At 42.2% G+C, this 23133-nt stretch overlaps 1 protein-coding gene across 1 annotated transcript; it reads left to right on the forward strand.

The window, feature by feature from the left end:
• The first annotated feature begins 1355 nt into the window (after positions 1-1355).
• Positions 1356-22361, forward strand: SLC38A4 (solute carrier family 38 member 4). The gene is made up of 16 exons (XM_054184676.1): positions 1356-1509; positions 5556-5786; positions 6673-6763; positions 8060-8175; positions 11024-11097; positions 11230-11322; positions 12783-12864; positions 12957-13039; positions 13138-13196; positions 13592-13870; positions 13989-14068; positions 15179-15279; positions 16264-16388; positions 19045-19189; positions 20173-20270; positions 21761-22361. The coding sequence occupies exons 2-16, from the start codon at positions 5668-5670 to the stop codon at positions 21860-21862; spliced, it is 1647 nt and encodes a 548-aa protein (XP_054040651.1). The 5' UTR covers positions 1356-1509; positions 5556-5667; the 3' UTR covers positions 21863-22361.
• The last annotated feature ends 772 nt before the right edge of the window (positions 22362-23133 follow it).

The following is a 23133-nucleotide window of genomic DNA, read 5'->3' on the forward strand; positions in this document are numbered from 1 at the left end:
ATAGTCAGTCTAAATCTACCCTCTTTCAGTTTAAAACCATTACCCCTCGTCCTATCGCTACATTCACTCATAAAGAGTCCCTCCCCATCTCTCCTATAGGCCCCCCTTTAGGTACTGAAAGGCTGCTATAATTCATTAAGGACACATATTCTTTGTCGCATTCTTTAGAGGGAGAGCCTGTTTCCCTCATTAGACCAGCTGGTGCAAAGGAAAATATGGGCAGACGCATATTTTCAGAAAAAAAAATATTTCAGACGCAAAGTCCCTTCAGCCAGTCTAAACCCAAAAGTTTGTTCATTTTTCCAACTATGTGGTAGGTTTGAACTCCTCTAGCTCCGAACCTTGCACCTCTTAATCTTTGGACTGTACTACTTTTGGCATCGTGTGGCATGACAGGCCTTGCGATCAGTCGCGTTTTCATGGGGATGCAGAACTGAGGGAAACAGAGCTTATTTTTGTTAAACTATTTCTCTGAGTCTATATAGGAACTAGGATTTTTTTGGAGGGGAGGAACCACGAAATGGCACACGACAGTTAGTGCCGGCAGCAAGCAGGCAGAAGCCCTGCTTGTGGCGCAGCAGGTTGGGTTCCCACAGGTTGTCACCCAGCCTGAGCTAAAGCGGTCTGAAGTGCTCCGCAGGAAACTCTAAGAATTAAAAATTCCATCCCCTCACTTGCCTTCACAGCCAGGCCAGTCTGAAGGCTTTAATCACAAAGCCTGCACCGGAGGGAGGGCTGGAGGGTTGTTTGTTTTTTTAAATTATGGTCATTATGTACAAGGTTGTAAATTCTACAGCATTACAGGCACATCACCAGTAACGAGATACTTCTACACGGGTCTACATTGCCATTAAACGAATAACGTTTGTCTCTTGACATATACCTCCACGATTGCAATTGCAGTCAATATTTCAACTGGGAAACTAAGGCACAGGTCAAGCAGCCTATTTGAAAGCACACACACTTCCGACCAGGTCCTGCCATGGACACCTCACTGACGCGGCAGGATGTAGCTCTGCAGTCGCAGAGATAAGCGCAGTGTGGGAGCCCTCGGTTATTTCTCCCAGGTCCTGTTTTCCAGGCTTATTACTATTGTGCTACTGCAAGTTTAATGCACGCGCATCGTTCAAAAATCAAGACTGAAAGCATGATCAAGCGTGGGTGAAGCATTCTGCGGATATGCATTTTGTAATAGCGCTAAGCTCAGAGAGAGCAAATAGCTCTGGTAACTGAGATGTTTGCCCTCCGTGTGCTCCAATAAACTGATTTACCTTTCTTCTTTTTTTTTTTTTCCCCTTTTTTTTTTAAAAAGAGCTGACGCAAGTTTGTCAAAGGGAGTTGTTGGGGTGTAGCAGCTCTTGATTGGTTCATCTGATACACTCCCATTTGTCTTTAAATCACTGTCCAACTGCTCTAGGTTGCACAAGAGCAAACTTTTCATTACAGGTGCAATTCCTAAAAGACATAACCTGCTTAGCAAGGGAGCAAGAAAACCCGCTCGACTCAGAGGTAAACCTAAAACTTTTTCTTTACAATGTTTGATCAATGTATTTTAGACACCGGCCACAGCTTGAAAAATTGAGAATTAGAAGTTTAATTAATCTTTAAATATAAGTGCAATGTGAAGGATGGTCTTCTTAAGATTTACTGACATGGTAATTGATGTTGGCAAGCATCTTTGGTATTTCTTCAGGAATGAAATTTAGTCTTTTTTTTTTTGCACAGCAAATCAAAACCTAAACAACCAGAGAAGCAGCAAAAGGGGTTTAAAACTGACCAGGCAATTAAGAAATGAATGCTTGCTTTCCTTTGCCGCCCTTGGCTAACTTCTGAGTTTTTTTCAAGTCTCTTGATCTACTTGGCTAACATTTCTGTAAATAAATGAATTAGTGAAAGCAGGCTTTGCATTTTAATTGTTTATTTCACAGTGACAACACTTATTTCATTTTGAAATAGCTGTATAGTCAATAATATTATAAACTCACTGTCATAAAGATGAAGAATCCAGCAAAATCTGCTAAATCACATTCCATGGCAGAGCTTACAAATCTTGACACTGCAAGATCCATGAAAATGTTAGTCATATCTGTGACCTGGCATTATTTGCCTAATGGTTGTCCATTCTTTTAATGTCTGAACTGTAACTGGACAGAAATCAATAACGTTGTGAAATCAGATGCCAAAAATTTCATCATCTTCTGAGTCATTTCTGTAGACCGTTATTTAATAAATGATGTAGAACAGGATCCTATACTTGAATAGAAAAACAGTCTTATAGGGATAAATAAGTTCCCTCTAATAATAGGTGAATCTCTTTTGCAAGCAATATTTCCATTTTAATGCCATACTTTAAGAAAAATCTTTTCTGTTCAGCCAAATGCCACAGGAGGCAGCAAAACCATTGCCGTATTGAAGCCAAGTTTAAGGAACGCTGTAGAGCTAAGAGATTTTTCTTGTATGTAAACATAAGGGGTAAACTTGCTGATTTCAACTAAAGGGAAGGAAAAAGAAGTGGAAAGCTTTTGTTTATTTCCAAACTTACAAAATTCCTCTGTTGGGAAAGGAAGCCGAGCAGATCACGATGGGTCTGGATGCTTGAAAGAGGGTTGAGGCACCAAATTCTGAACTCTGAAGCAGAAAGCATTAAAACCCAGGGAACCTAAAGCGGATGAACTTTGGTGTTTCTCCTCCAATATCATGTGCTAAATAACTTCTGGCAGGGCCCAGGCCTGCCCGACCTCGGTGGCCGTGCCCTGTCACGCCATCGCTGCCCTGGTGCCCGGCCATCACCCAGGGGCAGAGGTCCAGCCGGTACGAAGCCCTGCGGGGGAGCATCTGAGCACCATCCACCAGTCCTGGCAGTGGCCTTGGGCATGGCACAGGGCGCAGCTGTAGCCAGCATTTTAGTTTAAACAGACCCAGCTCGTGTGTCCCCCCTTTTCTAAACAATATCTCGCAGGTCGAGCAGTGACCCAAGAGGTGCAGGGCTACCCCATTTCCTCCGCAGGTGAAGGGGTGGCACCTCTGCCCCTTCTACATTACTCGTGGGGAGCACCCACTGCTGGTACCTCAGCATCCTCCCAAACCTTTCAGTACCTGAAGAAATGGATTTGTACCAACTAAGGACCAGTTCTGCAGATTTCTGCTGAAGTTCAAAGGCACCTTTGGTTGTAATTAGAGTTATTAGTGATTGCAGGATTCAAATCTAATACGGAGCCTGTTTCACAGGTCTCATCCTGCCCATGTTTATGCCATTGGCTTTCAACTCATGGTTTGCAGACCCCTTGAGCTCTGTCAACCTAAAAAGTGAAAACTGCAAGAAAGAAGGTTCTCAATTGATTTAATTTTGCCACCTGAGGCTGTGGATCTTCAACAGAAGACATTTAGGAATCCACAAATTGAAAAAAAAAAATAATAAATCACTGCTTTATGCAATAATTTCACAGACTTTTGAGATTACACCCATAAATCAGATTGCTTGTGCAAATGTTTGACAGGACAATGTCCAGATGATTCTTACGTTGTAATATGCATTTCCAGTCAATTTCTGCTTCCCTTTCCAAATTGTGTTTGCTGTGCTGCACAGACTTTCCTCCTCAGCCTAATCTCTGTGTAACTTAACTCCTGGCAACTTTTTTGCTTACTTTTCCCTCTGTTTCCCAACTCTTTGAAGATCTGTATTTTTTGGACTGCCACTTCTGGACAGGATGTTTCTCTGACAAGCGCTAGGCAGCGCGCACAGCGGAGATTTTACCCTTTACCAGAACAGGGCTAAATGCAGCCAGATTTTTCCTGACTGACTTTTACACTTTGGATTAAAAAAAAGCATTAGGAATTGGAAGGACTCTGCTCCTCAGGCTGGGCAGGGTCTGCGTTTGAAGACGGTTCTGTGAATGAAACCACGGTTGGCAGGGCTCCGTTGGGTTTTTTTTTTTATTTATTTTTTTGTGTGCGTCCTGGAGTTATTCATATCCCGAGCGGGCAGAACCCCCCGGCTGCTGGAATGCGAGCGCCTGCAGCTCTGCCCCGATGCCCAAGTCACTCGTCCCCTCAGGCACACTCCCCGCAGCAGCTGAAAGGAGTAAACACAGCCGCTCTCTCCGGTAGGAAATCTCCTAATGCACTCTGATATTGCGTTTCCTTTTCAGTTGTCTGGTCTGGGTGAATGTTTTTAGTAAGAAGCAAGGAAGCTGGCTTTAATTTCTGGCCTGGGGTCAGTTTTTTAGCCTCCAGGATTGGCATTTAAAGTTTACATTTACATTTTAAGCACGTGCACTCTAACATTCTGCCACTACAAATACATGCGTAGATGTTCTTAAGAACAGCGTGTGATCAGTAGCAGAGGAAAGTAAAGGTCTGGTCATTGGGCGACACAGAAATTATTTGTTGTGGTGTTTTCTGATATTGTTGTCAAATAGCGCTGGGCTGCATTTAGCATGTGATATTGATGGAAATGTAACGAATCCAGGCGGTGTGCCTGATTGCAAGGTAGCAGGTAAATTGCCAGGAGCCTGCAATTCCGTCCCCAGGTGTGCCAACAACGGGCTGCCTGGTGTCTGCTCGCTCCCTTCACCAACGCACCTCTTTGCGTCCTCAGCCGTGAAATGGAGATTTAAGATACCTCAAGAAAAATCTTTGGGAAGGGAAAAGTATTGTAAAACTGCAGTATTCCTTGCAGAGTGTTTTCCTCTTGAATCTGGGAATGAGCAAATTAATGTAAATGTGTATCTGCAGTTGAGACTGTAACATAACGCTGCTGAGATCCCAGAGATGAAGTCCTCTTTGTAACTTTGGTCTGTACAGTTTCCTTTGGTCCGTGCAGAAATAGAGAGTTGAGCATGTTTTCATATGATTTTTAAAAGGAAAGATTTTTTCTAACAAGGGTGAAGTTGGTCTTATATCCATGTAATAATCCTGTATGGGACAGATCTTCTAGTTGTGGGACAAGTAAGAATTAAGCACAGATATATTGAAAACCAAAACCTGCTATATCAGAACTGCACTTCCTAATTATCAGAGGAGCGATCATACAGAGATGGCCACCTCTGTCAGATCCCAAACATTTAAACCTGTGACAAACATTTAAACCTGTGACAACATTGATCTTATAACAAATGATTCAAAACATCAGGGAGTTTTTTACCCTAAGGGAAAAAATACTACCTAAAGGAATTATTTCCCTTAAGATTTTGTACATTTTGAAGCAGTGGTAGGAAAGCCCTGACACGCTCCCTGCATTTCTAACTGCGTCACCATCCCTTACAAGTTCAAAGGCTGTAGTTTAAGACATTGTTTTCTTGTGGCTTTGTAATTTTGTCAGATGCTGGACATCCACTGTGCATCCAGCGGCCCCTGCACTCTTTGCCATTTGAAGGGAGACGGAAAGGCCAAGTGCTGGCATATAAAGGGACATTATGCTTGCCCAGAATTTTCCCAGTCTGCAACGGTTTCCCCTCTTAATGCTATTACAAAGAACAAACACAAACCCAACGATTCACATTGGTTTATCTAATTTGAGGAAAACTCTAATGAGTTCTGTTTTGTTTTGTTTGCAGAACAGAGTGTTCCGGCAGTCCCCGCATGGTAGAGAGGACTCGCAAGCAGACGGCGCGGTGCTGTTTACCGTGAAGAAGCGAGTGCGTGTGCTGGAAAGCGCTGACCGCTCTAATGGATCGCATGGAGCTGCAAAAAGTCAACATCGAACCTGACGATCGGAGCAACAGCGGGGAAAGCCTCGAAGACAACTACACGGAGCTGGTTGATTCGGGAAAGGCTGCAATTAGGAGGTAAGGATTTACATGGGAAGGCTGCTCCGTTAAGGCTAGAAACCAGCAATCAAAAAAAACCAAGCTTCACTGATGGCATCTGGGACTTAAAACTAATTCCTAGGTGATACATTGGAATTACTGTGATTGTTTAGCTAGCATTTTCCCGGGGCACCGGCCCTCCCTGCTCTGCGCCGCGGGGGACGGTGTCCCCAGCACAGCGGGGACATCCCGGGTCCCCCTCGCCGGCCACCACCTGGAGTGACCTCTGCAGGCTCCCGGCCCCGAGCACCCACTTGGCAATTTCCAGCTCCTCCAGTCAGATAGTACACGTGTAAATTAATACTCACACAGGGGCAGTGCAACCTGAGCACACTGCCTCTGTGCCTCAGCCCTGTGGGAAAGGAGGAACGTTTTCCGGAGGGCAGCAGCTCGGTGCTCCCGTGGGGACAGCCCGCACTCAGGCATCTCCAGCACGACCCACCATAGCGCCAGCACCTGGGTGGCCTGAGAAAGACGTCTCAAAGCCAGCCATCAGCCTCCAGCTCTTGGCTTGCTGAAGCCCCCCAGCACCTATCTCCAGTTGCAAGGCGCTTTGTTCCTCGGATGTAAAGTACGTGCTCAGCTTTAGCACATTGCTGGCAGTAAGGAATTGCTACTTTCCAACATCTTCAATCACATATAATTTGAAGATTACCGGGTTTAAAACTAAATTCCAAGGCAAAGCAAAGATCCATTAAATATGCCATTGGACACGCGAATCTTACAGGAGAAAAGAGGGTTTTTTCTGGAAGTTTTTTCATTACAATGTCAAAGGAAAGTTCCCACTAATGACAAAAGGCACTGCTTGAACATAATGTGTGTCATAAGTCTTACCTAATATTTTCTTATTTTACTTTGTGTTCAGTCCATTTGCTAGTGATGATGCAGAAAGTCAGAAGTTCCTTACAAATGGATATCTGGGTAAAAAGAAATTGGAAGAATATAATGAAGAATATGTAAGTTTTATTCAATTTTTAATGGTAATTACAAAGTAAATCTTATTGATCTGAATCTTTTTACAAAAGTTTTGGTAAACAAAGTTACTCTGGAGTTTGATCAGCATAATCTTGGCTTTGGAGGAGCAAACACATTTTCTAACAGTTAGTGCTCCAAACCCTTTCTGTTGTCTTGCAAGTAAAACTGGGTCTTTCTTTCACAAGTAATCAGAGAAATTCCTCAGATCATACTCAGACTTCAGTAGCACCCAAGTCATCTCACCTGAGATGTTCAGCCAGGGGTGGGTCTGCACCCGTATTTCTGACAGGAGATTTGGGTCAGAGGAACTTTGTTGCTCTATATCAAGGTAGAGCTGGGCTTTAGCGTGTGTGTGTTTGAACTGTTTGTTTCCAGCGTCAGTGTAAATGAATCCACATCCAGCTGCATTGCTTTAGAGAAAGGACATTCCTGTTTGGCCTACAATGCTGAACATTCCACACTCAGCACATCTCCAACTCTTTAGACATCTCCATGTCCAAATGGAAGCAAAACACCTGTTCCTGGGAAGTGCCTGTGGGTACCTCTCTGATCAGGATTTAACTTTTATTCAAAGTTTTTGGAAACTTGGTGCAAAGAAAGGCATCATTTTATTGGTCATGTTACAGGTTTTATTAGGATTGATCAAATAAAACCAAAAAATATTATTCGTGATTGCAAGCTAAATATAAGAGCCATATTCCCCACTCTTCTTTTCCACTTGTTGGCAGATGTGAGTCCCTCACACACCATCCCCCCTTTCCTAGTCTTTTGTCCTCTGCCACTCTCCTGCCTCCCCCCCGAGCCACACAGCACTCCCTTCTTTTCCCCCCCAGACACACTTTTAGTTCCCCAAAGAAAGGAGCACATCCTACTTGAAGAAAAAGTCGATAATCAGTTGGAATACTTTTTAAAAATCGTCTGAATTTTTTAAATCAATAATTGGGAAATCTGTTAGACAACAGCATGTACTTCTACAGAGGCTGGCCAACGCAGCCAGCCGTGGCTATGTCACCTCAACCGCCTGTCGGGGATGTAGCCCTCCTCCCCGCCGAGAGAAGGGGAGACTGGGAAAGGCAAACATCAGCCAGCGCAGTTGGCTTTGGGGGGAAAAGAGCCTCCTTATGGCAGCAAGTGCCCGTGGGCTCAGGAACCTTGACAAAGCTCCACCTCTAAGGATCAAGGGAGCAATACAGGGAAAACCAGCGATGAGCGTAATTATTCTGTTGTGCTCAATAAAACACAAATTAATTGCCATTTTCTGTTCTTGCTCCCAACAGCACCGGGGCAGAGCTTCCTTTGGAATGTCCTCGTTCAACCTCAGCAATGCCATTATGGGCAGTGGCATCTTAGGGCTCTCCTATGCCATGGCTAACACGGGAATTATCCTTTTTGTGTAAGTATATAGAACGAAAAGCAAATAGAATATAAGCAGTGAGCTGGAGCTAAAGCTTTTGTGGTTAGAGAGGTACATTAAGCTTGTTTTGTTAGCTGAAAAGTTTTGTAAGATCATCTGTAATGAAAACATTTTAGCTGCACCACAAGGAACCGTCCACTGCTGACAAAACTTTTTTTTTCATTTTAGCCCTGTTTTGTATCAAGAACACAGCTGTGAATTGATACTGTGCAGTCAAAAACCAGAGGGGAAGAACAGCATACTGGTCCTAAAATAACAACAGCAATCTTGCTGGTTCAGTATGGGAATTCAACATGGGAAATAAATCACCCATAAAGTATATATTCGCATCACCCCAACAATCTAATCACTATGTACAAATGGAAGAAGAATATTTGATATAAGTCTGAAATAGCAGCATGCTTTGAATGCAAAGGCATTCGTAGATTTATTCAGATTTAATGTTGCTCCCTCAAGTCTATTTGTACTCAATGTGCACAGACGGCAGCAATGGTATGTGGCTGACATGCAGTATCTATACAAAATGAGTTTTGATGGACAGTAACAGATAGCCATGTGAAGTTTTTCAATCTACAGCTAATCTTGTAAAATGAGAGACACGGTACAAAAAAAGTTGGTTTCGATTTTTTAATAACTGGTTTTAATTTTAACTGAAGCCTTTAATTTTAATCCCCCACGAGGGTGGAATAAAGCATGACAGCATAGTATGACAACAGGCCATTGTTTTACATTACTGAAATCTAACAAGCCTTTAAATCAGGTTGGACGGCTATCTTTATACGGCTTCCTTCTTCTGGAGATGGTGTAACTACGACAGCAACAGCATTTGAAATGCTACATGTAGCTTCCGGTTGCTAAGAAACACCTTCTGTTTTGCCAGTAGAATTTTTAACTGAAAATTAATTGTAGATGCAAATGCTGTCCTGGATAAGTACCTCCTGCGCTTAAACGGTTTAGATATAGTATTTGCAGATACAAAGATGGAAGCTCATTCTAAAACTGACTGCATTAGAGTCTGAAAGATGTAGGATTTTATTTTTTTTTCTCCAACTTTCTCTGAGAACTTGTACTAACTAGTGTGGCCATAAATTATCACCAGAAAGAAAACTGTGACACATCAAGCTTCAGTAGGGGGAAAAAATTACCTTTGTAATATCTTTATTTTTGAGTCTATGTTCATTCACACAGGTGATTAAAAAATCTGATATGAGACTAATGACATTAGCTCTGTTGGCAGTGCTAAAGCAAGGACTAATGCTAAAGCGACCCTATGGAGTCTTATACAGCAAAAACAAAGGACATCTCCACCCTGCAGCTCATTTTCTTTTCTGTCATTCTTCCATACTTTCTGCATGAGAACATTCCCCCTTCTGGTAGACAAAAGAGTTTTATTTAAAAGTACAAAACTGTGGGGGGATATTTTTACCCCCATGGCATGCAACCACTTGCCAAAGATTCTGTTTTCATGGATCGTGATGTTAGCATTAGGGGGACAGAAAAATCCCATCTACTAAATGGAAACTGCTGGACACTAATTCTAATTTAGACAATGCTGTCAGCATCACCTAATTTTTTGTAATTTACTGCTCTCGTGTTGCCCAAGTGCTCTCGTGCTGGAAGATGTTCTACAGGGTGAAGGCAGAAGGGCTCCTAAAACTCAGAAACTCTCCAGAAGTTCCCATTACATCCTCCTTTCCTGTGGGGGAGGTTTGCAATGGCACATGGAGCACACCATAGAGCATCTCTTCTGCTGCCTGGCATGATCTAGCAAGTGCAACCAGGATGGCTTTGGTTTAGCACACCTCATGTATAAGGACATGGAGATCATGTCTCTGAACAGCATTTGCATGGATGCCCCTGATCAAGAAGGATGTCATCTTGGCAGGATACACTGCAACCTTAGACACAATCCCTCCCTTACCATATTGCATGAACCCACAACATGAGAGATGACCCTGCTTACATGAAGGCACATCTGTATTTCCTAGCTCTGTCATGTTATCATTGTGTCCCCCTCTGCACCAACACTTGTGCAGGCTGACAACAAGGCGGTTATGGTAATAAGATATGCTGCCCATGGCATTGTGACCTGAAAATGTCATACAAAGCTACATTTTTCACCAGCAGTTCGCAAAAGGCAGATAGCTGAAATCACATAGGATGCAAATGTTGTGTGGAAGGAACACGGCAGTAATCCAGATTAACGAATTCAGGCACCAGTACCTTCAAGCAGACTAGGCTAGAAGAGTATGCTGGAAGTGCTCCAAGAGCAGGCTTTACAGTGTCATGCCGTGCTTTAGCATTATGCAAGATTTCTAATGTACTTTGCAAAGTGGGCATCTCAAGCTAAACTCCACAACTTCACGATGACATGGCAGAAGTCAAAAGCAGTGACTAGCCAGGAGCTGGCAGTCAAGTTGTCACAGTCATGGTTTGGGGTTGGTTTTTTTTGGATAGCCCTGAGTAAGGAGAGAGATTAAAATGAGAGAGCTGTGAGCAGGTAAGAGGTCAAAGACCTGACTCTTGCATAGAAATCTGTTCACTTTAGTAGGGTCTTGTCAAGATGTAAGATCCTGTCCTTGTAGAATAACACAAAATTGGACTTATACAAGCCTTAAAGGGCTTCTGGAGTGTATAAGGTGCAACTGCTCTCACAGGTAAGCTACAGCTGAAAATTATCTCTGCATTTAGCACTGGGAGCCCAAAGCACAACTTGCTGAAAACTATTTAGGTGTTGAACTTAATGTGAATGAGCAAGTGTACATTCAGATTTACTGAGTGTCTCTGATGTCCTGCTTGAGATTCTGATTTCTGCTTTGCCTTGCAGAGTTCTACTGCTCAGTGTAGCAATACTGTCGCTCTACTCGGTCCACCTCTTACTGAAGACATCAAAAGAAGGAGGTATGAGGATCAGGCTATGACTGACTAAGAGTCCCTACTGCATGATGTATTTTACCTTCGAATGCAATTCATCAAGTGTTTCCAATGCAGTGGCCCATGTTTTTTTTTTGTTTGGGTTTGGTTTTTTTTCAGGATCACTAATATATGAAAAACTGGGAGAAAAGGCATTTGGCTGGCCTGGGAAGTGGGCTGTTTTCATTTCTGTTACAATGCAGAACATTGGAGGTAAGAGGCAAAAGTTTTCTAACTTCTGATGCTTTTCTACAAAACATAAGTGCTTTCTCTCCTTTGTCTGGCTAAATGGCATCAGAGATGAGCCAGGTACAGTATACACTATATTGTAATAAGGAAGCAAAGGAGGAATTCATCTTGCCTTGTTTCAGTTATCTGACACTTCAGTGTCTGGTGAAAGCTAGTTGCCTGGGATCTCTCCATAACCAGTGAAGAGCCTTCAATGATGGCTAAAATGGCTTGGCTGGCTGTCCTCAAGGAGTTGGTCATTTCTCTTCATTGAGTACAGCTCAGACTAGACATCATCTGCTTCAATTTAGAAAAGATTAATGTGACCTAAAAGGAACAGCACATGGTTCTGACTTCTCCATAAAAGAAAGGCTCTTTGGTAGTTCATTTTCCAGCTGAATTCTCTCCTGAAATGACAGCAGGGTAGTGGTCTCTCTAAGACGTTTAGTGTTTGAGAGTGATTGTTGAAAGTATTCATCCACAAAGATACTTCCTGTGAAATATCTATCAAGTAACCTCCATCCTCTCAGAACAGGAAACTTTACTTACTGATGTAAGTAGTAGGGGTAGGACTGTGCGTTCATACAACAAAGCTTATTACCTTTTACTACCCTGGAAGAATCCTCTTAAGAGACTGGAGAACACCATATCTGAAAGCTCAGGGGAGTTTTTAATTTTTTTTTAATTGTTTCTTACCTTAAGAGGTAGTTGAAATATAAATATCCTATTCCATGGCCTTCCTTTCCTTCCTCAAGCCTGGATATCAAATGTGGTTGAATTCAGGAAGGAAGTTTGCTTCCCTGTTAGAAAGGAATAGCTGTTCCTACAGTCCCCTTGTCTAGATTGATCCAAAGCTCTCCAGAGACCTCTCTGTGTCCAACGTAAAATAATGGAAAAAAGCATGCCTTCTGTCAGTACATTTAAATGAGATGTACAGAAGTCCACCATTCCATCAGGAATATTGACAACTAGTGGTTTGTTTTTTATGTATGGAGTAGAGTTTAGAAGAAAGAAGCTGAAAATAGAAGGCAGATAAAGAGATTTAGAGGCAGTAACAACTAAAGTTACTACGGAATGTGGATGGACAGTGTCCATTGGAAAAACAACACTCACAACAGAAAACCAAAAGGAAAAGTTAAGAGCGTAAATTTCATCAGAAGAGTGATTTGAGCATGTTGTTAATTCAGTAATAACTGTATTGTATTCTAATACTGAATGCTAGATGTCATTCGGGACATGCTCATAACAATGTCAAGGGAACATCACACCTATTTAGTCACACAGTTATTTGAACAAAACTCATTTCTCTATTTTAGCAAAAATTGGTTTCCCAAAACAATATGTTTTTCAAGAAGCATTAAAGTTTTTTAAAACAAATTATTTTTGTTGGAACTATACTGTTTTCTCTGAAGATGTTTGTTTGTCTGTTTGTTTGTTTGTTTCAGCAATGTCAAGCTACCTCTTTATTATTAAATATGAACTTCCTGAAGTGATCAGAGCATTTATGAAACTTGAGGAGAGTTCTGGGTAGGTACCTTTGCCCAACCTGAACCTCAGATGAAAATTTTTCACTTTGATGTCAATGATAATGATTGCTATTTTTTATTCCTCCTCTTTAGAGAATGGTACCTAAATGGGAACTACCTCGTCATACTCGTAACAGTTGCAATTATTCTTCCCCTCTCCCTTCTAAAGAGCTTAGGTAAGCTAAATGCCCCACTTAACCTCAGTTCTTATTTCTATTAGTATTGCGAATTTATATGTAGCTGAACTGCTGTTTGTTTTTTTCTTGCTGCACAGGTTATCTTGGTTATACGAGTGGTTTTTCGCTGACCTGTATGGTTTTCTTTGTCAGTGTGGTAGGTCACTCTTTGGGTATTGTCTCTAAGCAAATACAGAGCCTGTAAACTGTGAAACACTGTTATATTTCTTACCATTACAATTTAATGTGGATGTTAGAATAGCACCCGCAAGTGAATCAAATCAACAAGCCTATTACTGAACATAGCCAGAGTAAAAAAGATCAGCCTAAAAAACAACACTTGAGAACAAAAAGTAAAGCAGGACAACAGCAGAGCCAGAGTAACAACAAATACTTCCAGGAGTAACAAAAGCGATAGCACTTGGTTTCTTGCTGCTTCTCTTTTCCCTCTCTCTTCTGTGTGCCTGTTTATATTTCTGTTGGCATACCCTGGAAGTAAGTGTAAAGTCCTATGGTGGTACTCTTCTGATGACATTGTCTACTCTTTTGTAGGTAATCTTCAAGAAATCCCAGATACCCTGTCCTCTCCCCATCATGGACCATGGGGCTGAAAACTGGACCGCCATGAACAACACAGTGCCAATGCACCTCGTCATGTTGCCAAATGAGTCTCTCGGTTCTGGTGTGAATTTCATGATGGACAACACAGTTGGGCACTTGCCAGGCCTTGAGGAGCCAAAAGATACCTCTCCCAAAAGTGGTGTAGAATATGAAGCACACAGCGACAGTAGTGACGCGTGTCAGCCAAAATACTTTGTGTTCAACTCACGGGTAAGGGAGCTTCTGTAGAATTTTTCTTTAGCCATTCATACCACAGCTAAACTGCTGCCTGCCGAAAGTCAGAGGTACAGCAGTGACCATTCTTACTAATGGGAGCTTTATTTTACAGACTGCCTATGCAATACCCATCCTGGCATTTGCATTCGTATGCCACCCTGAGGTGCTACCAATATACAGTGAACTGAAAGAGTAAGGTTCTTAAATTTTGTCCCATACTTCCAGTTAACCATAGCTAGAGATCACTTTCTACATGTTCTGCCTTGATTGCTGGTGTGTAGTCACCCACCTGCTAATGATTTATTGCTTTCCATAGTAAGCAGATATTGGCTTTGCTTTGTCCTAATAGTCAGATATTGGTGACAGAGAACCACTGTCCAGATAGCCACGTTGATCGATACTTACTTAGGAAAGGAGGAATATGGACAGTCCTTCGAATGATGTGAAATATTCTGGGGAGCTTGGTTGCACTGAAACAGATAATTCTGGTTTCTAATAATATCTTAATGGGTCTGGGTCAGCTGCTGCTTACTCTTAAGGTTTCTGGGGATGCCATTGGTTTGGGTGTCTTACATAGGCTCTTCACCCAGCCTATTTTGCTTATCAAATATCAAAAATCAAATACACTTGCTTAAATCAGCACAGAGTTGACAGTTGAGAAGAAAATGTGTTTGTTCAACAGCAAGACTTACATTACAGGAGGTTGTGCTGCAAAACTCAAGTAGGCCAAGGCCCATTACCTCCCATTTCAGCAGGTTTAACCTCAGAAGAAATAAAAACTCTCAGATGACTTGGGAACATGCTTCCAGGTCCTATAAGCTGAAGATTTTCTTACACCAAATCTTTAACCAAGGGATTTCTAAAGAAAGGATTTGACCTGCAGGAGGTTCTTCAACCTGCAGAACAACCCTATGTAGATATAAGGGTATGTTCATATAGAGCTGACTGAAAGCTCCTGTTTATTGTTATTATTACCAGCCCTGTAATTTTAAGCCTCTCCATTTTTTACTTAAAATACACCATTTGAAATTGATAGTGTATAAATAATGATATACAAAATAACACGGCACATTGTCACTGAGTAAACAGTAGAAATGGAGCTTCAACACACTTATAAGTCTGTGCTGTTCTTCACAGAGCTGTGAAGCTTCAAGTAAAGATCTCTGTATAACCAGTATAGTTGCTATAAACTTACTAGCCAGTGAAGGGATGTCAGTAGAGCTATGAGTCTTCAGAGTATTTCTTGTACAAATAGAGGCTTTATAAGAATAGCACTGTTACTCTCTTTCTCTCCTACTTCAGTCGCTCCCGAAAGCGTATGCAGAATGTCTCAAATATCTCCATCACTGGCATGCTCATCATGTATCTTCTGGCTGGCCTCTTTGGATACCTTACCTTCTACGGTAGGTCAAGGCCCTCTTCTCTGCAGAATTTTCCCTCTCATTTTAAAGCAGGCGAGATGGTTCTATCACACGGAGGCTCAAGCGTTCATATCTCTTCTGTGGGCCTGAATCCAGGTGTAAGCATTGTTCAAACATAATACGCAATGTGTAACCTCCTGAATAAGCGGTGGGACTCATCCAACTGTCAGGCCACAAGTTTCCTACCAATGAGAGACTCAGTGGCACATACTAGGGGGACCAGTTTTGTATTTCTTAGTTCTGTGAACTGGGACAACAAGCTGCTGTAAACTTGGCTCTTGGCAAAGGCTAAGAGTGACCGTGCTAAAAATACTTTAGTGCTCAACAGTTTTACATGACGCTATTAAGTGCTACCCACCCTGGCTCTGACACCACTAATTCAGCTTCACCTATGCTGAAAAACAGGTTCAAATCATTCTAGTGTAAAAAAAAATACGGATGAGCCAGACTAACCGGTAGGTAAACAGAGTAGCCCCTGTATTAGCCCACTGTTTTATGCAAACACCACCTCTTTTTACCTCGTTAGTTCCTCCGTTACGGCAGAGAAGTGAATGACGCAGCACAATCTGCTCTCTGTCGCTGGGGCAAGAGGGCTGTGCCTGGGAGCTGGGACACGGGGGTGGAGGTCGAAGGCAACTGCTCCCAGTTCAGCCAGTTGTTTCCCATTTTGTACCAGAGAAATTATTTTTACCTCAGGTTCCGCATCCACTTAACGACTTTGAGAAAGTCACTTGAGATACTGGAGTACAAAGCATCACCTCAGAGCTGTATTACCCTCATCGTCTCTGAATGATGGGCTTGTATCAGTCATGCTGGGAAAATTCCTCTTTCGTGCCTAGCCTGTAACGCCTATCTGATGATAGCAGCTGGACCAGGGCTAATCTTATCTGGCTGCAGTATAAAGATCCTTCTGCATGTGCAGATATTGCTTAAGTGATTTAGCTCCTTTCTGTTTCCGTTTCGTAGGAGAAGTTGAAGATGAGCTACTTCATACGTACACCAAAGTGTACACCTTCGACGCCCTCTTGGTGTCAGTTCGCCTGGCAGTGCTGATGGCTGTAACCCTGACCGTGCCCCTTGTCCTGTTCCCCGTAAGTACGGCAGCTGCTGACGCTGAAATTGGGAGTAGCCCATATACACTGACTGTATGTACTCAGCACAGACAGACTTTAACGTTGAGAAAAAGTAAGCCTGAGTTTTTATTTGGGAGGGTCTGCTTTCTCATATGCTGTTTGCCCCGAGCAAGGACCTTAGGTAGTTAGGGTTACAAACTTTGAAAGACTGAAATAAATCAGTCCTTATAAATAAATCACAAACAAATCAGGAACAACTGCCCTGTCTCTCTCTGGCTCTCTTTCTGTACTATATTTATCAGAGCAGCAGCGTAAGTACCGAAGACTTGGGGATACACTGAAACCACTTGTGAGATTTCTTAACACAGACATTGGCACCTGCTATAGCATCCAAACTCAAGACAGACACGTGCAGCTCGGGCCACGCGCTATGCAGGACTGCCAGACCTGGCTGCCAACGTACAGGGGCAGAGGCCCTGTGCACATCTTACATGCTTGAACCTCTGGACAGGGGAGGAAGCTAAGTGCCAGAAAAGAGCCAGTTAAGACTCAGCCACAGAGTCAGATGTCTGAGCAAAGTTTGGAGCTTCTAGGTGCTGTTCACAGGGAAAAACGCAACGTCCAAAGTAGCAGGGACATAAAGACACAGCTAAACAAACCACTCTGCAGAGGGACCGATGCTCCTCAGGGATCAATCCCCACCTGAAGAGCAGACCTCCAGGCTCCTGAATGTACAGGACTGTCCCTCGTGCCCTTCCTGAGCTGCTGGGCAGCAGGAGAGAAAATTACTGATCCTCGTCATTAAGTTTTGGGAGGCTGGTGTGCCATCTATACGGCACGCACAAGCCCAGCATCATGCTGCCGGCGAGCTCCCAGCAGTCCACGTCACACGGTGGTGTTCCCATCTGATGAGAGCAGTAACCCTGGGGTCCTGTTGCTCCATTGTCCTGCATGCAAACACGAGCTCTGCGTAGGTACTGTTTCCAGGCTTGCTGACAAATGCCTAAGAGCAGTGATCACCATTCAAGGTTATCTACCAAAAAAAAAAGTTCTGATCACCCAGAGTGATATCTAGCTCAGTGCTCTGCCTTAAATGCTGTGTTTAAACCAGTGACTACATGTTTCAATTAGTCTTAACTAACTTCGCTAAGCTTGTCTTAACTCCCACTCTTCATGGGAAAACAAGCTAAGGGCATTGCAAAATCCTCTCTCTGTCAGATGTAACATTTTGCGTTTTTAGCTTTCTGTATAATCATTTTTATATCTGAAGAGGGTGCAAAGGCTTAGCAGTTCCATACCACAGCACTAATTGCTCTATTAAAAGAACTCGCGAGAAAATATCATTTGCTTGTAAGCCAGCAGATCAAACAATTTTACGTGGTCAACCACGACAGCCAGCTCAGCAGATCTAATTAGTCCAAACAAGCAGTATAGTTGTATCAACTACTTTTTTATACAGTAGCACATTTGTTTTTTCTTAAAGTAATCAGTTTATTCTTTTTTTATAAAAAACAAATCATTGCATGGCTAAAAAAGCGTTGAATATAGATCTATATGCTATTATTCACTGTAAAACTTCGGTTTGAGAGCTTCGTTTTAAGGATTATGTCACGGCGGGAATAACGCACAGTATGCCGACAATAAGTGAACAGGAATGAAGGCAGCAGTCCTTTGGTGGAATAAAGCTGTTTTACACTAGCTCAGGGGCTGGGAAAAAATTTTGTAATCTGCCTCCCTCTTCCTAATATTGGCTCACATCAACCTGAAAAACATAGAATGCAAAACTCATGCTGTGTTTTCAAATGGGGGGCTCCAAGTCTGAGAGAACCCCATGCATTTATTGAATTGTCCAACACATCTAGAAGCAGTGGTCTTTTATTTTAAAACAACCAAACGGAAGTGGGGGTTGAGCTTTTTTCAGTGTAAAAACATTTTTGTTCAACTTCTACATTTCAAATCTTTTAAGTTAATCACGGTACTTCAGAGTAACACTATCTCCTGCCACCAAAGGGATTTGCTCATGACCTTTTTCCTACTTACCATCTTTGCAGATGAAAAAGCGAAAAAAACCTCTCTCCATGTTGTGTGAGAAAGTCAGCAGAGCAAAAAGGGTCCTCTGCAATAGCTTTTTAGGATTATAATTTCCGAGTGACATTGAAAAATATGCTTTTCTTTTGAGACATATATGTATATGTGTATGTATATATTTAATGGAAGTAAAACAACAGCTTGCTCTTTCTCTCACAAAAGTAAACGACAGAACTCCAGTGGGATTTTCAGAGGGATCAGGTTCAGGAATACAGCAACTCATATTTCACCCGTGCATTTTTTGCCTGCTGATTAGTATTCGTAATGGGGGTTTCTTTGGGGTTTTTTTTTTGCTGATATTAGCATCTTTCAGTTGAACAGATTTCATGTCCCTGATTTTACACCCTGTTTACTTGACTTTCTTCTACACTGCAAATATTTGAGTTTCTGCATTAAACTGTGAACCCAGTTCTCAAAAACCTACATCAGAGTGAGGTTACATTAAGGGAATCAAAGACTGAAAACACATTTCTTCAGTCAGAATTTCTCACAGCAAAATTAACTAGCATAGATCATTTTAAAAAAGTGAAAAGTAAAGATAAATTAATTGCTGTTTTATTTTCCCCTGCTGGTTTTCATCTTACAGATCCGTTCATCTATCAGTGCATTGCTGTTTCCCAAAAGGCCATTCAGCTGGATAAGACATTTCCTGATTGCAGCAGTAATTCTTGCTTTTAATAACCTGCTTGTAATTTTTGTCCCGACTATTAAAGACATCTTCGGATTTATTGGTAGGTTTCATAAATACTTTTTGTTTACTCTGTTAATCCTTTCCATAATGTATTTACATTCACAGACTGAATGACGGTCTCAGTTTGGGTCTTACAGTAGGGTAATATAAACACAGATTAAAGCTAAAAAGGAAATAAAAAATCCCAAACGGCTGACAGACAAAGCTAAATGCCACCCAGACTCATTGCTACCTGGCATGAGGCACGAGGAGCCCAATAAACACAGTATAAACACTGGGAAGGAATTCCCATTTTGATTAAAAAAAAAAAAAAAGGTATTTAGTGCATGTGGAGGAGAGGGAAATCACCTTTGGTTTTCAAGCATTTATATACTGGACAAAATGTATTGACTTCCAAACTGTGATTTTAGGAAAAGGAGAAAAGTGACACATTTGTTTTGACATTCACAGTTCTCTCCCGGCCTCTTTGGTTTGGTCAGTTTTGGCCTCTGTCCAAAGAGCTCCATGAAAAGCCTCCCTGCTCTGAGCTGCTTGAGGACTCGGGGATGCAGATGCCCTTGAGAAAGACATCTCCATGGGGTTTCTGCCTTTTTCATGTTTTATACTCCACGCAGGCAGCTGGTTTGCTCCTCCCTGTCTTTTACACCCGGGCCACCACGCTGGGCTCTGCTGAGAGGAGAGGAGAAGGCGCTTCCAGGGCACAGTTCATCACCCTCTTTACAACACCTGCTTTCCAGGGTCATCGCGCCCTGGGAGCGCCTGTTTGTCCTCGCTTCACCAGCTCATATGCAGATGTCCATATTGCAGGCAGCCACAAATTCTCTTGGTAATGAGTGCCTCTTCGGGCCCCGAGCACTCAAATAAGTGTTTGGACATCTACAGCTTTGCACAAATGCTGTCTACGGAGAGAGCCCTTTGTGCAGCTGGGCTTGGAAAAGCAGGTGCCTCCCCACACGCTCTCTTTTGCAGGTGCACCACGTTGCTTATGTGTCAGATGCTACTCAGCTCTGCTTTCTCTTCCAGGTGCCTCTTCTGCCACCTTGCTGATTTTCATCCTCCCTTCTGCCTTCTACTTGCGGCTCGTTGAGAAGGAGCCCCTGAGGTCTCCCCAGAAGATCGGGGTAAGGGAGCTGTCAGCAATTTGCAAAAGGAAGGATGGGAGGGTGTGTGCTTTCCCCTGGTCACAAATACTCAGACCTTTGACTTGCAACGTCTGGCAGTTGCTCGTAAATGGTGGTGTCCCACTCAAAATACAGGTTGGGCAGCGTGATTCACCTTAGCGTGGAGAGCCAGGCTTCACAAGCCAAAGCCTTTAGCGCCCTACTGCTACGGATACACAACAGTAAGCACCTATGTTAAAGTGTGTCTTAAATCACTAGAAAAAGGCATTTTTTTAATCCAATCTAAGCTCTAGTTAACACCTGCACTTGTATAAATAATACCTAGATGGTGTATAAGGAGCTGTTGGTTCACGCTAGAAGGCCAGCTTCCGATTAACAGGAAGATTTGAGGCCAAGGTTAAGAAGGAAGTAGTACTGCAGAGATAATTAAGTAATAGTGAGTTCCCCACGGAGACAGATCCATAAACCTACAGGAGACATATATGAAGGTCTATCATTTATACACAGCGTGTGTTCATACGTCATGCTGGACTGCTGCAGCAGTACCTTTCATCCTGAATATCAATAGTTATCTGCGCATTTAACAAAATCACCAAGGAGATGTCCTTTGAAAATGTAATCAGAAAAGTTATTGCTGAAGTATATATGCAGGCACATAATGTAAACAGATATCCATATGTATCTCTATATACACGTTCACAAAAAACATGTAAGTGGAAGTTCAACCGATCCATACTGCAAGGGGGTTGGAACCAGATGATCTTTAAGGTTCCTTCCCACCCAAACCATTCTGTGATTCTATGGTTCTATGGTAAAAGAAAACGTTTGTTATCACAAAATAATTTCTGACAATAACTTTTGGAGCTGTTATTATAGAGACACTGTGAATATTTGTTCATGTCTCTGTTCATTCCTCATGTTGCTGTGTGTTAGGCACATGTAGAATTCCACACCTTGCCCTGAGATCACATACAATATTCATCTTTGTGTTGCGAGGCAGAATATTGTTAAGTGTGGACAGATTACGGTAAACTAAAGCCCCACTAAAGCAAAGGGTGACTATAAATATCTGAATCACTTGAATATAAACAGAAATGCCTTCAGAGAAGAGAGATGGGCTTACCTGTTTCTCTAATAAGGATGAAAAGGATTAACTCTGAAGTTGTTCTTGATATCAGAGACAATGATGATTCATTGAAAATTGGTCAGTTTTTAAAGAAAAAAAAACTGTTTCTCTGTCATATTTTGCATTATTGTTCATAGTAACAAAGTGGGTTATTTTCAGATCTAGTCTTGTAAAGCCTGGCTGTCTTGGACTGAAATTCACACAGAACTAACGTTGATTCATGTAGCCCTGTGTGACATTACTTGGGCTTCAGTCCCAGAGAATGACCCAAACTCAGGCCCTGGGTGTTCCAGCGGGACAGTCTGTGAACCACAGTCTGCTCAGTGACTTGCTTTATTAATACAGTTTCATTTTCCAATTGCAGGCTCTAATTTTTCTCATAGCTGGTATGATCTTCATGGTTGTGAGTATGACCCTTATTGTAATGGACTGGATTTACAATTCCCCAAGTTCCAGACACCACTAACCTGTGGAGACAACTGAGTGCTTTTTATACCATAAATATTTGTATTGTGTGCTCCAAAGGATACCTAAACTGGACTGTCATTCCTAGCTAGTAACTGCAGTATTTTGAAGACAGTTTCTGGTAAGGTCGCTAGAAGCCAATGGAGTCTACTTCATCCTTTTCACTAAGGATTGTTATTTATGCATTTAGGAACCTGAGCTTAGCATTTCTAGCCAGGTTAAATGAAATGTGTGGTGTGGATGCTTTCTGTTTTCAAAACCAAAATAACTGTGTACATAGTCCTCAAAAATAGCTTGGTTTCAGCCTTTTCAACCTCTCCCGTCATGCCAATAACCACAGTTCCTAGAGCCTTGGAAAATTAATGGCCAGAAAACCATCTAGTGCCTTGTTTTCTGTCTGGAGCTGGTGGGAGTGGCTGCCCCGCTCCAAGAGAAAGGGTACGGTTTCTGTAGGGGATCCGAAAGGTGACTGCTCCCTACCAACCTGTCTATCAGAAAGGCGACAGCTTTGACAAGCCAGTGGACAAAACTGAGCATCAGATTAGTTGCCCAAATTCATCGCCCTCAGCAGGTGACCGCTGCCATACAGAATAAAGCTCTTCTGGCACAGACTCTGTGCTGGGCTGCGTGCTTGAAGAACAGTTGAGCATTCATGTTTTGTTGTTAAAGATGCCTGTGCTGGAAATGTCAGGCATTTCTGCTGTGGGTTTCTTTGGTTTTCTTTACTTTTTTAAGTCTTGTGTGAGCTTGCATCACTGAACAAGTTGCACCCTCCGTAGAAACTTGTCTTCCATTGTCACAGGAATTTAAGGAGACCACAAGGTGTGGCTAAGCACCCTATCCAGTATTGTTCAGTACTTGTGTATTTGATAAATGTTCAGTGCAGAAAACTGTAATTTGCTATATATAAAAATATATGTATTTATGTACATAATTTTTTGTTTTCCTCTAGTTATAAAAATGCTACCCTGTGGTAAATGATTTTTGCAATTTTTTTATGTGTCACTCTCTTTTCATAGCCACACACTTAATATTGTTTCAAAGAAAACATATTGGATTGGTGGGTTTGTAAAAGGTTTGTTTTCATTCAGCAATGTTTGAAATACACCTGTAGCGAGCCCTAACTGTTACCTGTGTAAAAACACATTCAGATGTTTACTACTTAAGTTACAATAAATTGCAAGATGTTTTCCTCTTAAGAATTTTTAATATGTGCCTCAAAGTTCTGTATTACCATTGTACACCACAAATTTGGGTGACTTGCTCGGTTGC

Source organism: Rissa tridactyla, chromosome 1 (assembly GCF_028500815.1).
Source record: "Rissa tridactyla isolate bRisTri1 chromosome 1, bRisTri1.patW.cur.20221130, whole genome shotgun sequence".
Taxonomy (NCBI): Eukaryota; Metazoa; Chordata; class Aves; order Charadriiformes; family Laridae; genus Rissa; species Rissa tridactyla.